Source organism: Mustela nivalis (assembly GCF_964662115.1).
Source record: "Mustela nivalis genome assembly, chromosome: X".
NCBI classification, from domain to species: Eukaryota; Metazoa; Chordata; class Mammalia; order Carnivora; family Mustelidae; genus Mustela; species Mustela nivalis.
The window spans coordinates 89,405,402-89,421,653 of record NC_139040.1 but is presented as its reverse complement, the minus strand read 5'-3'; the positions used below and the strand labels follow the sequence as shown (position 1 = coordinate 89,421,653).

At 45.3% G+C, this 16,252-nt stretch overlaps 1 protein-coding gene across 2 annotated transcripts in view; it reads left to right on the top strand.

Moving 5' to 3' along the window:
- Window positions 1–14,484, top strand: part of MAGED1 (MAGE family member D1) — a 65,543-nt gene extending 51,059 nt beyond the window's left edge. The window contains exons 1-13 of one of the 2 annotated variants that reach the window (XM_082717171.1): window positions 7,488–7,700; window positions 8,230–8,303; window positions 9,037–9,753; window positions 10,399–11,067; window positions 11,199–11,262; window positions 11,488–11,567; window positions 11,739–11,830; window positions 12,054–12,133; window positions 12,225–12,267; window positions 12,530–12,592; window positions 13,322–13,436; window positions 13,684–14,069; window positions 14,276–14,484. In XM_082717171.1, the coding sequence (XP_082573297.1) occupies window positions 8,259–8,303; window positions 9,037–9,753; window positions 10,399–11,067; window positions 11,199–11,262; window positions 11,488–11,567; window positions 11,739–11,830; window positions 12,054–12,133; window positions 12,225–12,267; window positions 12,530–12,592; window positions 13,322–13,436; window positions 13,684–14,061 (2,346 nt within the window). In that variant the 5' untranslated portion in view covers window positions 7,488–7,700; window positions 8,230–8,258 and the 3' untranslated portion in view covers window positions 14,062–14,069; window positions 14,276–14,484. Of the gene's footprint in view, window positions 1–7,487; window positions 7,701–8,229; window positions 8,304–9,036; window positions 9,754–10,398; window positions 11,068–11,198; window positions 11,263–11,487; window positions 11,568–11,738; window positions 11,831–12,053; window positions 12,134–12,224; window positions 12,268–12,529; window positions 12,593–13,321; window positions 13,437–13,683; window positions 14,070–14,275 lie in introns of those variants that run through there. The other variant, XM_082717170.1, reaches the window with a different exon arrangement.
- The last annotated feature ends 1,768 nt before the right edge of the window (window positions 14,485–16,252 follow it).

Below are 16,252 nucleotides of genomic sequence, written 5' to 3'. Positions count from 1 at the left end.
AATCCATGAACTCTAAGATGGAACAATAGAAATTATCCAGTCAGACCAACAGAGAAAAAAATAAGAGTGTGAAACAAAAACAGAGCCTCAGGCCCTTGTTGGATGGTTACAAAATAACATAGTGTCCTCACAGTCACAGAAGAAGAGAGAAGGATTAGAAAAGTAGCTGAAAATTTCCCAAATTTGGAAAAAAGCATAATCCCATAGAATCAAGAAGCTGAGTAAACTCCAAAAAAGATACTGCCAAATAAATTCATATCAAGGCACATCATTTTCAAACTTGTGAAAGCTAAAGACAGAAATTAAAAATCTTGAAAGCCAGCAGAGAGAGAAATGATACTTTGCCTGTAGGAGAACACCAAATTGATGACAGTAGTTACCTCATTCGAAAGCATTGAGGCTGCAGTATTTTTCAAGGGCTCTGAGAATGAAACTGTCAACCAAGAATTAATTATACACTCAATGAAAATATTCTTTAGTAATATATAGACGAAATTGAGACATTTTCAAGACAAGGGAAACTAAGAGAATTGTTACCCGCCTTCTTATCCTAAAAGAATGCCTGGAGAAAGTTCTTGAAAAAGAAAGGAAATGATAAAGGGTTTTGGACCATCAGTAAGGAAGAAAGGGCAACAAAAAGAATAAAATATGGATAAACATAATATACTTTCCTTTTCCTTTTGAGTTCTTTAAATTATGCTTGATGATTGAAGCCATAATTAGAACAGTGTCTGTAGTTCCCAGTGTATGAAGAGGAGATATTTAAGATAAATGTAATATAAATAATGGTAAAAGCATGTAAACAGAGGGAAGGTTTCTGTATTTCACTAAACTGACAAAATGTTAAATGAATGGTGTGTTGATCTTAGACTTCTCAGCCTCCAGCATTGCAAGAAATAAATTTAATAAATAAATACACAGTGAGGCACCCAGATTTCTTCCAGTCAGGCCAAGATCAGTAAAACCTTAAAATATATGTATGTCAGGATACCTGGGTGGCTCAATTACCTGGGTGGCTCAATCAGCTAAGTGCCTGCCTTTGTCTCAGGTTATGATCCCAGGGTCCTGGGACTGAGTCCCACATCAGGTGCCTTGCTGGGGAGCGGGAGCCTGCTTCTCCCTCTTCCTGCTGCTCCCCCTGCTTGTGCTCTTTCTCTCTCTCTCAGTCTCTCTCTGACAAATAAAATCATTAAAAAACAAAAATAAAATATGTGTGTGTATATACACACACATATATATACACATATATACATATATGATTTGATAATATGTAATATGATATATATAACGTGATACCTATAGCAATCACTATAAAAGTCTGTTTAAAGTTATATGCTCGGGGTGCCTGGGTGGCTCAGTGGGTTAAAGCCTCTGCCTTCAGCTCGGGTCATGATCCCAGGGTTCTGGGATTGAGCCCCGCATCGGGCTCTCTGCTCGGCGGGGAGCCTGCTTCCTCCTCTCTCTCTGCCTGCCTCTCTGCCTACTTGTGATCTCTGTCTGTCGAATAAATGGAAAAAAAAAAATCTTAAAAAAAAAAAAGGTGTAATTTAAAGTTATATGCTCAAAAACATTATAGATAAAATAGACTTTTATCTTAGTCCATTTGGGCTCCTGTAATGAAATACCACAGATTAGGTAGCTTATAAACAACAGAAATTTATTTATTACAGTACTCAAGGCTGAGAAGCCAAAGATCAGGTCACCAGCGTGGTTACATTTGGTGAGGACTCTATTCATAGGCCTCTTTTCCTGGCCTCTTCTCGCTGTGTCCTCACATGGTGGGAGGGATTAAAAAACTATCTCTGGAGCCTCTAAGGCACTAATCCCTTTCATGAGAACTTTACCCTCACAACCTCAATACCTCCCAAAGGCCCACCTTTGGGGAGGTTAGGATTTCAACATATGAATTTTAAAGGGATACAAACAGAATAGTGGAGTTCTAGAAAAAAGTTTAGCTTATTGGAAGGCAAGAAAGAGAAATGACAAAGAGAAAAAGAAACCAATTAGAAAATGGGCAAGGGGCACCTGGGTGGCTCAGTGGGTTAAGCCGCTGCCTTCGGCTCAGGGTCCTGGGATCGAGTCCCACATCGGGCTCTCTGCTCAGTAAGGGGCCTGCTTCCCTCTCTCTCTCTCTCTCTCTGCCTGCCTCTCCATCCACTTGTGATTTCTCTCTGTCAAATAAATAAATAAATAAATAAATAAATAAATAGAAAATGGGCAAAAGATATGAAGAAGCATTTTACCAAAGAGGATATATGGATGGCAAATAAGTACATGTTAAAAATGTTCAACATCATTAGATATTAGGGAAATGCAAATGTTATTAGTTCATATTTATGAGAGTGGCTAAAAAAGTACAACAGGTTGCTGGCAAGGATTTGGAGAAAATGGATCACTCATACATTGCTGGTGCAAATGTAAAATGATACAACCACTCTGAGAAAGTTTGGCAGTTTCTTATAAAACTAAGGTATTCTTATTATACTACCTAGCAATTGCAGTTCTGGGCATTTATCCCAGAGAAATGAGAACTTCTGGTCACAGAAAAAAGAAAAACTGTACACAAATATTTATAGCAGCGTTTTTCATAATAGCCCCAAACCGGAAACTACCCAGATGTCCTTCAGTGGGTGAATTGTTAAACTAACTGTGGCACAACTAGATCATGGAATAGTACTAAGCAATGAAAAGGAACGAACCATTAATACATACATGTAACAAATTGGGTGTATTTCACAGGTACTATGCTGAGTGAAAAAAAAAAGTCACAATGTGACATAGGATTCCATTTTATAACCTTTTGAAGTGTTGAAGTTTTGAAGTTGGAAAACACATTAATGGCTGCCAAGGGTTAGGGATAGCGGAGGGAAGGATGATGAATTTGAGTGTACAGGGAAATCTGTGGGGATGTTATAATTCTGTATATTGGTTGCTATGGTGATTACTATAGAAACCTCTACATGTGGTAGAACTATACACATATATCATACCAGTGTCAGTTTCTTGGTTTTTTTTTTTTTTTTTTTTTTTTTTTTTTTTTTTTTTTAAAAGATTTTATTTATTTATTTGACAGAGATCACAGGTAGGTAGAGAGGCTGGTGCAGAGAGAGAGAGAGAGAGAGGGAAGCAGGCTCCCTGCCGAGCAGAGAGCCCGATGTGGGATTCAATCCCAGGACCCTGAGATCATGACCTGACCCGAAGGCAGCGGCTTAACCCACTGAGCCACCCAGGCGCCCCAGTTTCTTGGTTTTGATATTGCATTATAGTTTCCTAACTGTGCCCATTGGGGGAAGTGGCTGAAGAGGTACATAGGATTTCTCTGTACTAGCTTTGCAATTGCCTATGTATCTATAGTTATTTCAGAATAAAAAGTTAAACATTTTTAAAGTAGAATTAATAAAATTTGTTTTTTCAAAAATCATGCTGGTTGTGTTAGCTAAGTGTTAGCTGGCTGGCTACCATTACTGCCACCAATGAACACTGGATACTACATGCTGCCGTTAGTCCTGCTACCAAAGCTGCTCCTAGAAATGGATTGTAGTAGAATTGACTCCACAGATGTGTGGGGTCTATAAACCCTACGATTTCAAAAAAAAAAAAAAAAAGTCTGTATCTTCCAAAGATAGGTCTGATTCTTAACAAGCTCTTGGGGGATAATCTCTAAGCCCTTGGAATATTCAGCCTGAGTAGAGTGTCTTTTTGTTTACTTGGAACTTGGGGCCATACTAGATAGTTTATGTTAACCGTGTGATTTATAGTAGGCCTTGGCCCTTTTGGTATTATATATTACATATACAGTGGGCCCGTGGCCTTGTGGTACCTCTGCACAGGCTGGAGGCTAAGTAACTAAGGTCAGCCACATGAGTGTCCAGTGTCTACCTGACTGACCCTCAGTAAAATCCCAGCCCAGGCAAGCCTCCCACGTTGCCACCTAACTTGCTGGGAGATTTAAGCACCGGCCATACAACTGCACTGAGAGAAGACAACCAGAAGCATATGCCTAGTTTCTCCTGGAGTCTTTCCTCTGCATCTTTTGGTTTTGTTGATTTAAAATCAGTATGCTTTTGCTGTAATAAAAAATAACCATGACTTTAACACCTTTTCTGAGTTCTGTGAGTCCTTCTAATGAATCATTGGACCTCAGGGTAGTTTTCAGGGCCTTGCCACACTGGTAGATCCTAGATCACATTCTCTTAGCTGCTAAGGGAATGTGAAAAAGTAAACATCTGGTCTTCATAAAGGCTTTTGCAGCTTGAACTGTTATGTAGTATACAGTATGTAACACAGTATTCCCTTACTAAAACATAAAAAAAATAATTGAAGTATATCTAACCCCAAGGTTTTCAATAAGCACCTGTAGTACTGTAGAAAGAGTCCTAAAAATAAGACAAAGAGATAAAAAAGACTTGCACAATTACTTTACAAAAAAATCTAATAGATCCATTAATACATGAATGTGTGTTTCACCACATGCATCAGAAATGTAAATTAAAACCACAGGAGAGACACCAATAAAATACATGTCACATTGACACAAAGTTTGGAAAAGTTTTTATATTACCAAGCACTGTAGAGTATGTCAGTCTGATTCCTGGGCATTTGGTGTCACAGGAATGAAAAACATTAAGCATTAAATACAAGGATATATGTACAAGTATTTTATTGCAGTGTTGTGTGCATGTATTTGCTCCCCATCACATTGAAGCTAGATGACTGTCATTGGGAAATTACTGACTACATTGCAGTACATACCTATCGTAGAATATTATGCAGCAGTGTTAAAAATTGAGTCAGAGGTAGATTAGTGTTAACTAAAATAAATCTGTTGAATTAAAGTGTATATGACCTTAATTTTTGTGAAATAGTAAAAAATAAGAGGACTTTTTAAACATGGAAAGATACAAAAATGGTTGTTAAAATGCATGTTTGGCAGATGAGGGTTGAAGTGGAGGAAAGGAGTAGGAGGCAGTTAAGTGAAAGAATGCAGTTTAAAATACAGCATATATATAATCCCATTTTTGTAAGCATATGTATGCACAAAGTATTACGTGAAAAGGTAGCATCAAAATCTGATTATCAGTTATCTCAGGTTGGTATGATGCCATTTGGAGTGATGTTTACTCAGTTTCTAAAATACTTAATGTTATTATTTAAATTCTTTTTATTTTCATATTTTAAAGATATTATTTATTTATTTATTTATTTATTTAGTGTGTTTGTGTGAGTGGGGGTCGGGACAGAGGAAGAGAAAGAGAATCTCAAACAGACCCCACACTGAGCATAGAGCCTGACGCAGGGCTCGATCTCACAACCCTGAGATCATGACCTTAGCTGAAATCAAGAGTAGGTGTTCAACCACCTGAGCCACCCAGGTGCCGCAATGTTTAAATTTTTAATGACAAATATGCATTGTTTATATAAGGAAACACAGGAAGGAAAAAAGAATACCTCTCAGGTTTCTGGCTTGAGCAAGAGGGTGGATGGTGTGATTCATTCATTCATTAACATTTTTGAGCATATAAAATATGCCAGGTGTCATTGCAGATAAAGGGTATACAGCAATGAATAAAACAAAATGAAAATCCATTTCCCTAAAAGGCTTTTTATTCTAAGGGGGAGAGAGTGGCATGACTAAGGGAGAAACACAGTGTCCGTGAGGAAGAGGATATGTACAAAGGAGTCAGTTTGAGACCTATTAAATTTGAAAATATTGAGGAATATCCAGTTGCAGAAGTGAGGCAGGCAGTTGGATTATGGATCTAGAATTCATAGGCCAAAGCAAGACTGGAGATACAGATATAGAAGCAGATAGCATATAAAATGATGTTTCAGACCTCCTTTCCTGAGTCTGATCACGTCCCACTGCAGACACTTTACAGAGGAAGTGCTGAGGAAAAACAGGCAGCTGACAGGGGAGGTTGCTATGCAACAGATGAGGAAAGTCATCCAGCCAGGCAGAATTGATGTTGGCCCTTGGGGACCAAATGCTGCCATCTTCCTAGCATTAGCTTTCTTTCATATGCAGACTCCTGGCAGGAAGTGATGCCAGAACAAATGTGAAATGTACCAAGGTCTGCCTTGTATTTTTGGAAAGTATCAGTTAATTTGAGTCATTTCACATCTGTATATGATTTTCTGTCTGAGTCTCCAGTCATCTGGAAGCATATCAGCATATGTGTCCTTGGGTCGGACACCAGTCAGTGCTATTTGTGCTTCCCATTTTGTATGTTGAGAATCTGGCTCAGGAAGTGGAATGACCTGAGCCAGCTCACACAGCTAGTAGAATATCCCAGCAATTCATCCCAGGAGTTGAGGCCCAAGCCCTGGAAGGAACCAGGATAAACATTTACACTAAATCCAGACTTGCCATGGTTCAGGCACGTAAGAGCCTGATTGTCCTGGCTTCTCAAGTGGGCACCAGGAAGGCCTTAGGGGCAGCGGTGTTTGTGCCACTCATAGGGAGAGAACTGACAATGGGAGCAGGGAGTGGACCCTCCAGGAACAATTCCCACACCTGGATGGACCCACATAGAGGGGGTGGGGACTAGGGGTCTCTGTTTTCCCACATGCGCTTAAGTCCTGGGGAATACAAACCTTGCTTGTTTAGAATAGGTGTTGACAGGGCACAGGAGGTGTATGTGTGGGATCTGTCGCTCAGAACTGAAGAGGGTAGGGTGCCTTACTTCCCAGGCCAGCACTAGTGGAACAAGGATTTTGGAGTCATGAGGACCCAAGGCCCACATTTTGCATTTTCTCTTGACTGGTTCTGTGGCCTTGTCTAGGTCATTGAGTGTGTCTGTGCTTTAGCTTTCTGACCTGTAAAATGGGGTTGCTGACATTCACCTCCCAGGGCTGCCTGAGAGAAAGACAACCCCCAGCATAGATTGCGCTGTGATGTTCAAGCTGTTCCCTTCCCTCCCCTCCCCTCCTCACCTGTGCACGAAATATGCGCATGGCTGGAGCTGCACAAAGGGCAGGAAAGAAGCTAATGTTTATGAGTCTGGGATCTGTTGAGAGGGATCGTACGAATTCTTGTGACAGGTGCAGACTTTCTATCTCCAACAGTCCGACCATTCCTTTCCCTGGAAAAGTAGGTGAGCTTAGCAGGAGCCTAGCACTTGTTGCAGTAGAGACCCCACACGGACACCTCCTTAATAGTGACCTAAGTGGTGCTAGGCGCGGGAGGGTGTGTGTGTGGAGGTGCTTGCCGACTGGACAGGAGGGGCCACAAGAGGGGAGGGATAGAACACAGACGCATTGCGGAAAAGGTAGGGGGCCGGCTTGTGGGGCAAGGGGTGGGATCTAAAGACACAGCGCATCTGTTTGGGGGAGGGGATATTGATGAAGGAGGTGGGACCGTGGTATACTGTCGACCTGGTTGGTGGTGGGATGGTGTGTTGGCAAAGGGGCGGGATTGCCTCCCACTGCACATGCGCACCGTGGTGTTCAGGACGAAGCTTTTGTTGGGGAAGCGGGCGGGACTTTTATTTGGTCGGTCAGGTCTTGCGCATGCGCACAACTATCTGAGGCGGTGGGTGGTATATTAGGCGGAGAGGCGGGGTCGTCCTAGCTGCCGCGCTGGCATTTTCTCCTGGACAAGGAGAGGGTGCGGCTGCTGAGAGCCGAGCACTGCAATCCCGATCCTCTGAGTCGTGAAGAAGGGAGGCAACGAGGGGGTTGGGGTTGGGGCCTGAGGCAAGGTGAGATTTAGCCCCCAGACAGGGCATCTGCCCCCTGGTGCGGGCCTCCCATTTTTCATTTCGATCCCTTTACCCCGGATTCTGATCCCCCTTCCACCCCCCGAACCTCCATTCACGCCCCTTACCCGATCCTCCCTTACTCAGAACCCCTGTTCGTTCTCCGAACCCCTCCCATCGTTAAAAATCTCCACAGATTTCTCGACCTCAATCTCGACTGTCATACGATTCCTCCTGATTCGAAACCTCCATTCAATTTACCATATGCGAGTCCCAACCCACTCCCCCTGGATTAAGAACTGTTACTGGCTTTCCAAACCCCGATTTGAAGCTTCTCCCCGTCAGTAGCTTCTCGGGATTCAGAGCCTCCATCCTGACACCCATTCACTTTTCCCACACTGATCCAGCCCGTTCCCTTCACATTCAGCGCCTCATTCTCCCCCACAGTCAAACCCGACCCCCCCCCCCCAATTCGGCCCTTCCTATTTGCCCTCTGTAGTATAACGCCCAGCTCCTCCCCCACAACCCCCAGGCTCTGCTCTTGCCAGAGGGACAGGAGCCATGGCTCAGAAAATGGACTGTGGTGCGGGCCTCCTCGGCTTCCAGGTGAGATCTCCACCCCCCACCCCACCATTTCCCTAGCCGACAGTTCCCTGGGGCCCCTTTGGCCGCCCTAAAGCCTGGATCTGATTTTGCCTTCTTCGTGCCTAGACTCCGTCGTCTTTCAAATTCCCATGGTTTATTGGGGGTGGGGGAGGGGCGTCCCTTTTCAGCCATCAGTCCCTGCTTAGAGAGAGGGGAGACCCTGTTAGTACTCAGGGCAATCTGCCCAGAGAATGCGGGTTGGGTAAGGAACCATTTTCTTCCACAACCCTGACGCTTGTAGAGCAGTCTGCCACCCCCTCCCCCAACCTCCCGTCGCCACCCTCCCTCTCTCCTGCATTCCCCACGCCTGCAACGCACCCCCCCACCCCGCCCCACTATTCCCCTCAACTCCTCGAGGCGGCAGCCTTGCTCTGGCTCGCCTCGCATCCATAGCTCCTGCCGCACACCGCAATTCTCTGCTCTTACCTCCTCCATCACCCCCCACCGCCCCCTTCATTCTACTTCGTCCCCCTCCTCATTCCGCCCCACCCCTCATTTAGTCCTGCCCCACTCCATCACTACCACATGTTTTGTTACCATTCCGCTTCCCATCACCCCTTGCTGGTCTTCTAGATCTGCGCCTCAGCCTTTTTGCACCATCCGCCTGCCTGTACTTCCCCTGCACTGCTTCCCCAACCCTCCTGCTTCCACTTTGGAGGCCCAGAAATTTCATTTTCTCCCCCTGTATTTGCAGGCTGAGGCCTCCGTAGAAGACAGCACCTTGCTTATGCAGACCCTGATGGAGGCCATCCAGATTTCGGAGGCTCCACCTACCAACCAGGCTACAGCAGCTGGGCCGAATGCTAGTCCCCAGAATTCACAGCCCCCAACAGCCAGTGAGATGGCTGATATTCAGGTTTTAGCAGCTGCCGCTAGGCCCAAAACAGCCTTTAAGGCTCAGAATGCCCCCACAAAAGGCCCAAATGGTGCCTATGATTTCTCTCAGGCTCTGAATGCCAAGGAGATGCCCAATGCGCCACCTAAGGCAGCCTTTAAGTCCCAGAATCCCACCCCAAAGGGCCCAAATGCTGCCTATGATTTTTCCCAGGCAGCAACCACCAGTGAGTTAACTGCTAACAAGTCTGAGACGGCCTTTAAGGCCCAGAATGCCACTACTAAGGTGGGCCCAAATACCACCTACAATTTCTCTCAGTCTCTCAGTGCCAGTGAGATGGCCAACACTCAGCCTAAGACAGCCTTTAAGGCTTGGAATGACACCACTAAGACCCCAACAGTTGATACGCAGACCCAGAATATTAACCAAGTCAAGATGGCCACTAACCAGCCTGAGGTAGAGACCAACCCAGGTATCCCTGAATCTGATGGTGCAGCTGCACAGACATCAGCAGATGGTTCCCAGGCTCAGAATCTGGAGTCCAGGACTATAATTCGGGGCAAGAGGACTCGCAAGGTGAGATCCCTGCTAGCTCCACTTTGCTTTGGGCCCTCTCCTTTCTTCTCTGAGGTTCGTTTGTTCTAAATAACACACAAAAAAATACGTTTATAATGGCCTGTATTCAGTTAGGTTGTAGGGGATGATAAAGTGAATGTGATAATTTCTGCCCTCTGAATATTCACAGACTAATGGGGAGATGAGACATGGACACATAATATATACACTGTGTACGTAATTCAGTTTACATTTTCATAATAGCCACTGTGTATTAGGTCTTGAGCTAGGCTCGTTCACACAGGTTATCTAAATCTTCAAGATGTTACCAGCTAGGATTTATAGTCTCAGTTTCACAGAGAAGGAAATTAAGTTCTAGAGAGGTGAAGTGACTTGAGTGATTTGTCCAGGGTGGTACAAGCAGAGCCAGTGTTGGACATAGGAAGAGGAAAAGCTTCAGGCCCCACACTTGGGTTGCTCCTGTCCTGATGCAGAGATGAAACTCCTGCTTTGAAGAGAGTGAAAGACAAGCCCAGGACTCAGGGTGACCATTGGCTAGTGGGTCAGGCTGTCACTACAGGTGAGGGTTTTAGGGGACCTTCCTGTAATAGGGTTGGGAAACAAACATCTGGTGACCTTGGACCTTCCTTCTCTCTAATGATGCAGATTAATAACTTGAATGTGGACGAAAACAGCAGTGGAGATCAGAGGCGGGCCCCATTGGCTACAGGGACGTGGAGGTCTGCACCGGTTCCAGTTACCACTCAGAACCCACCTGGCGCACCCCCCAATGTGCTCTGGCAGACCCCATTGGCCTGGCAGAACCCGTCAGGCTGGCAAAACCAGCCAGCCAGGCAGACCCCACCAGCACGTCAGAGCCCCCCAGCTAGGCAGACCCCACCAGCCTGGCAAAACCCAGTTGCTTGGCAGAACCCAGTGATCTGGCCAAACCCAGTGATCTGGCAGAATCCAGTGATCTGGCCGAACCCCATCGTCTGGCCTGGTCCAGTTGTCTGGCCGAACCCACTGGCCTGGCAAAATCCACCTGGATGGCAGACCCCACCTGGATGGCAGAACCCACCAGGCTGGCAGGGTCCTCCAGATTGGCAGGGCCCTCCTGACTGGCCCCTACCACCTGACTGGCCTCTACCACCTGACTGGCCAATTCCCACTGACTGGCCGCTCCCACCTGACTGGATCCCCACTGACTGGCCAGTTCCACCTGACTGGCAGAACCTGCGACCTTCACCAAACCTGCGCCCCTCTCCCAATTCGCGTGCCTCACAGAACCTGGGTGCCTCACAGCCCCGAGATGTGGCCCTTCTTCAGGAAAGAGTAAGAACTGTTATTCCTAGTCACTTTTCCCTCTCTTATTCCTTTCTTTGTCGTCCTTCTAGCTTCTATTCATTTAAGTTTCCTGTAACTATTTTAATAACTTTAATGATTTCCTTTTTTTCCCCTCATAGGCAAATAAGTTGGTCAAGTACCTGATGCTTAAAGATTATACCAAGGTGCCCATCAAGCGCTCAGGTAGGCACCCAGTGCTCTCCTCCAACACTCTGCCCTTCCCCTCTCTCCATAGATATGGACATCCCTTTGCTTATATGTCCCCTCCCCTTTAGTCCCCTTTCTGTGGCTGATTCTTCATTTTTCATTCTTGAGGGCCCTGACTCTGTTCCATTTAGCAGGACTGGCAAAGGGGTTGTAGTTCCATGGCCCCTACTCAGTTCAGGTACCCTGTTCTCTCTCCTGCAGAAATGCTGAGGGATATCATCCGTGAATACACTGATGTTTATCCAGAAATCATTGAACGTGCATGCTTTGTCCTGGAGAAGGTGAGAAGGCAGCCCTGAGGAACAGGGATAATGAGGGAAGGTTTTGATAACAAAGATTCATGGGATTCCTACTGGGAGTTTAGAGCTGAAGTCTCACAGGGAGGTGAGCAACTGAATATGGGTAGCCAGTGCTAGATACTGTAATTTCAGTCTATTTTCTTGTTCCTTTAGAAATTTGGGATTCAGCTGAAGGAGATTGACAAAGAAGAACACCTGTATATTCTCATCAGTACCCCCGAGTCCCTGGCTGGCATATTGGGAACGTAAGATGGGAAAAGAGGTGGAACATTGCCTTTCTCAGTGGTGCTTTTTTCTGGGAGTGTCAAGTAGGTCATGGTCCAAGATTTAGGATCATATACAGCTCATGGTCAGAAATGAGGTAGAATTACCTTCTTGCTAAGGAATACTGGGGAAGCTAGATGGGTAAGCTGCCCCAGGTGTCTAATACAAATGACTACTGAAAACACATTTTTTGTACCCCTTTAGGACCAAAGACACACCCAAGCTGGGTCTCCTCTTAGTGATATTGGGCGTCATCTTCATGAATGGCAACCGTGCCAGTGAAGGTGAGTGGTTGGACCTGCAGCTGGGGGTTGGCTACAGCCTGATTTCCGTGCTCATTTTCCGTGCATTGTCTCCCCTTGCCTCCCATTGCAGCTGTCCTCTGGGAGGCACTACGCAAGATGGGACTGCGTCCTGGGTATGACTGGGCTCTTTCATCTCTTGCTTGTTTATATCATCCTTTGGCAACAGAGGATGGTCCCAGGATTGCATCAGCCTGGTGGTCTAGGGGAATTGGTTTGGGGAGGTACAGAGCCCAAGGATGTACCCTGGGTAGATGGGCAAATAGTTCTGAACTCTGTCTCTTCTTTCATCTCTGACCTCTGTGCTAGGAAGCTCTTTTCTTTTCTTTGGACAGTGTCATAGTCTCTGATTATGGGTTTGTTTTTTTATACTATCAGGGTGAGACATCCTCTTCTTGGAGATCTGAGGAAACTTCTCACTTACGAGTTTGTAAAGCAAAAGTAAGTGCTATGTAAGGGATTTTGTCTGGTCCTCATGAGTTCTTGGTGCTGCTCAGCCTCAGACAATCCTTCCTGTGCTCATTTCTTACACTATACCTATGCGTTCACATAGAAAAACGCATACATACTTGGAAGTGTTTATCAAGTATCCCTGCTTGTGGTTGGATTTTTCTGCAGTATAGTTATCTTGCAAGTAAAGCCTGTCCACTATACCCACACTTGACATTTCCAAGGCTGAGGTGTACAGTAATCATTGTAGTGGGCCAACTGTGTCTCAAATAACAAGATTACAAGAATGTGGAGTTAGAGCTGGGACACAAGGGGTGAGATTAAGCACTGTCCTTTCTATGACCTTATATAAGCCACCCTGCAGTTCTAGGTGGCTGCTTAATGTAGAAGCACTAGTACAGGAGTTTGAAGACCTGGCTCTTAGAATATAATTAAGCTAGGTTTATGGGGTGCCCGGGTGGCTCAGTTGGTTAAGCGTCTGACTCTTGATCTCAGCTCAGGTGTCGATCTGAGGGTCGTGATTTCAAGTCCAGCATTGGGCTTCACACTGGACATGGAGCCAATTTAAAATAAAAATAAATTTGAAAAAAAATAGAATTAAGCTAGGCTATGAATGAATATGGGGGGAGGGGTTGCTACCTAAAATTGAGGGTTTCAAATATAGTATGATGCATTGTTCTTCTTGCCTGGGTAGAAACAAACACCTTTCTGCTCTATAAGGTACCTGGATTACAGACGAGTGCCCAACAGCAACCCTCCTGAGTATGAGTTCCTCTGGGGCCTCCGTTCCTACCATGAAACTAGCAAGATGAAAGTGCTGAGATTCATTGCAGAGGTAATAGGGGAACTGTTTCAGAGTTGATAGGTGAAGGGATGATGTATGACTGGCTGGGAAAGGCCCAGAGCAGGAAAAAGACCTCAGATATTGCACATGGTAGGTCCTGCATTATTTGTGGTATTTATTGTTGCTGTTATGTAAACAGTAGCACAAAGTAGAGTGCTAAATATATATAGCAGGTGTGTCGTAAATATTAACTCCCTACTATTACGGGTTTTGTTTTACTTTCTATTTTTCATCTCAGGTTCAGAAAAGAGATCCTCGTGACTGGACTGCACAGTTCATGGAGGCTGCAGATGAGGCCTTGGATGCTCTGGACGCTGCTGCAGCTGAGGCTGAGGCCCGGGCTGAGGCGAGAACCCGCATGGGGATTGGAGATGAGGCCGTATCTGGGCCCTGGAGCTGGGATGACATTGAATTTGAGCTGCTGACCTGGGATGAGGAAGGAGATTTTGGCGATCCCTGGTCTAGAATCCCATTTACCTTCTGGGCCAGATACCACCAGAATGCCCGCTCCAGATTTCCTCAGACCTTCGCTGGCCCCATTATTGGCCCTGGTGGTACAGCCAGTGCCAACTTCGCTGCCAACTTTGGTGCCATTGGTTTCTTCTGGGTTGAGTGAGATGTTGGGTAGGTATATAACTTTGGTTTGGGCAGTTAGGGTCATTGGGGGATAGAGGGTATGTGGGAATGTATTTATATGCATGATCTGTGAGTCCTAGGAAACCCGTGGTGGGGAGATGAGGAAAGTACAGGGAAGCACTATTTGGTGTTTATATTTCTTACTATTAGAAATATATCCTTGATTATTAATTTTTTCTTTCTTATGTCCACAGATATTGCTAATCAGTTGCAATAGTCTTTCCCCTGAGTGAGGCTGAAGCCTCAGATTCCTTCTAAACAGCTATCTAGAGAGCCACGTCCTGTTGACTGAAAGTGGCATGCAAGATAAATTTATTTGCTGTTCCTTGTCTGTTGCTTTTTTTCCCCCTTGTGTGCTGTCAAGTTTTGGTATCAGAAATAAACATTGAAACTGCAAAGTGAATTAGATGTGCTCTCTGGTTTTTCCATGTTGGGGAGAGATAAACTTGTTTATATGGGAAAGAGAGGGCCTCAGTTCTAGCCTAAGGGGCAAATTAGCTTTCAACTGGTAAAAATATGGGTAGATTCTGTTTAAGGATTAGGAAACAAAGGAGGAAGTAATGAACACAAATGTTAATGAGGTCCAAGAACAAGTATGGTTTACTTTATAAATTCTGCTTAGGTGACTCATATGTAAGAGACATGCTGCTAGGTATCCTGGAGTGACATTAAAAGAGATGAAATAATGAGAGAGAGGGTGTAGGTGGTCAGATAGTTGCATTTAAGAAGACAGAGGAGGTAGAACTCCAGTTAATGACAAGGCCCAAAGAGTGGGTGGTTGGAGAGGGAAAATAACTGTTCCTGGAGATGATGTCCCTGGGATTCCAGGGTGTTGGTTGTATTATCCATGTGGAAAGTGAAATAACTCCAGGATCAGGGCAGGAGTAGGAACAGGGAACCCTATGATCCTGGTACTAGAGTCTCATGTGTGAGAAAAAAATCTCATCTCCTTAGCCACATTGTCCATAAAGAGATGGGCTCACAAGGCCCTCCCTTTTCATCTCTGGAAATGTTGCCCAGGAACCTGTCCCTCTAGAAAGCCCTCACAATCCCCCACTGCAATAGGACCAAGGCCTCATCACAGAGACAAGTTTTTATGGATAGTGAAAGAAACCTCACATTGGCCTCTTCTCCCACATGCAAGGAGAAAGAATAATCTTTGTTGCTCAGAGAACAAGAATTGAGAAAGTAAGACAAGGCTTTGTACCAAGCTAGATTATTTTGTGACTGAACAAGGACCTGGTTTGAGCTACTGAGATCTTTACTGGAACTCTCACTGAGGATGAAATTAGGCCTAAGCCATAACTTCCTCAGAGGCTTGGTGGTACCTAAGCATGTGGGCAAGGGCAGAAACGAGCTCTCAGGGTTTAAAAAAAAAAAAAAAAACAAAAAACAAAGAAACAAACAAGAGCAAAGTCAATTTAGCCTCCTAGGAATGGTATCCAGGGCTTCCTCAGGTTCTGGAGTGATATCCACATTCTGTGGGGGAGGGAGAGAGAGCCCAGGATTAATAGGAAGGAGCCAGCACTGTGGAGCCCCAGCCCCTCCCCTGCCTCTTGTCTTCACTGCCAGGCTCCCCTCCTTCAGCCAGGCCTGGATCCTGGCCCTTTTCTTAGGCATGTCTCTAAGGAATCTCAATCTGAGGACTTTGGGGATATGGGTTGCTCTATCCCTGCATCTCTGTGGTACCTCAGGCCTGCGCCACGGTTCCTGCATTTCTGTGTGCTAGTTATTCTTGTTGGTATGAAACACCCATGTTCTGTGGGATTGGGGCGGCCTTTCTGTGCAAGTTGGTGCTTTCATTATGTGTTGGATTAGACCACAGAGTCCCTCACCTACCTCAGGTTTCTCCTGGTATATGTTTACGGCTCCCACATTCAGGTAGATGGACTCCACTTTGCAGTCTCAGAAAAGAACGACCTGCCCATCTATAAGCTCCCCAAGGTAAGTACAGGTCTTCCTTGAAGTGTCATTCACTCCCACACCCATCACCACCCACACCCCTAGCTCCATCCTGTGTGCAGATTGTGACTGTTCTGTAGGGAGGGAAATGTAGACCAGCTGTGTGATGTATGGGGAAGGCACCAAGTCTAAGAGAAGCCAATAGGATGTTCTACCAGCTGCCCCTAGGAGTCTTAGAGTTCTCTGAGCCTCAGTTGCTCAGCTGAGAA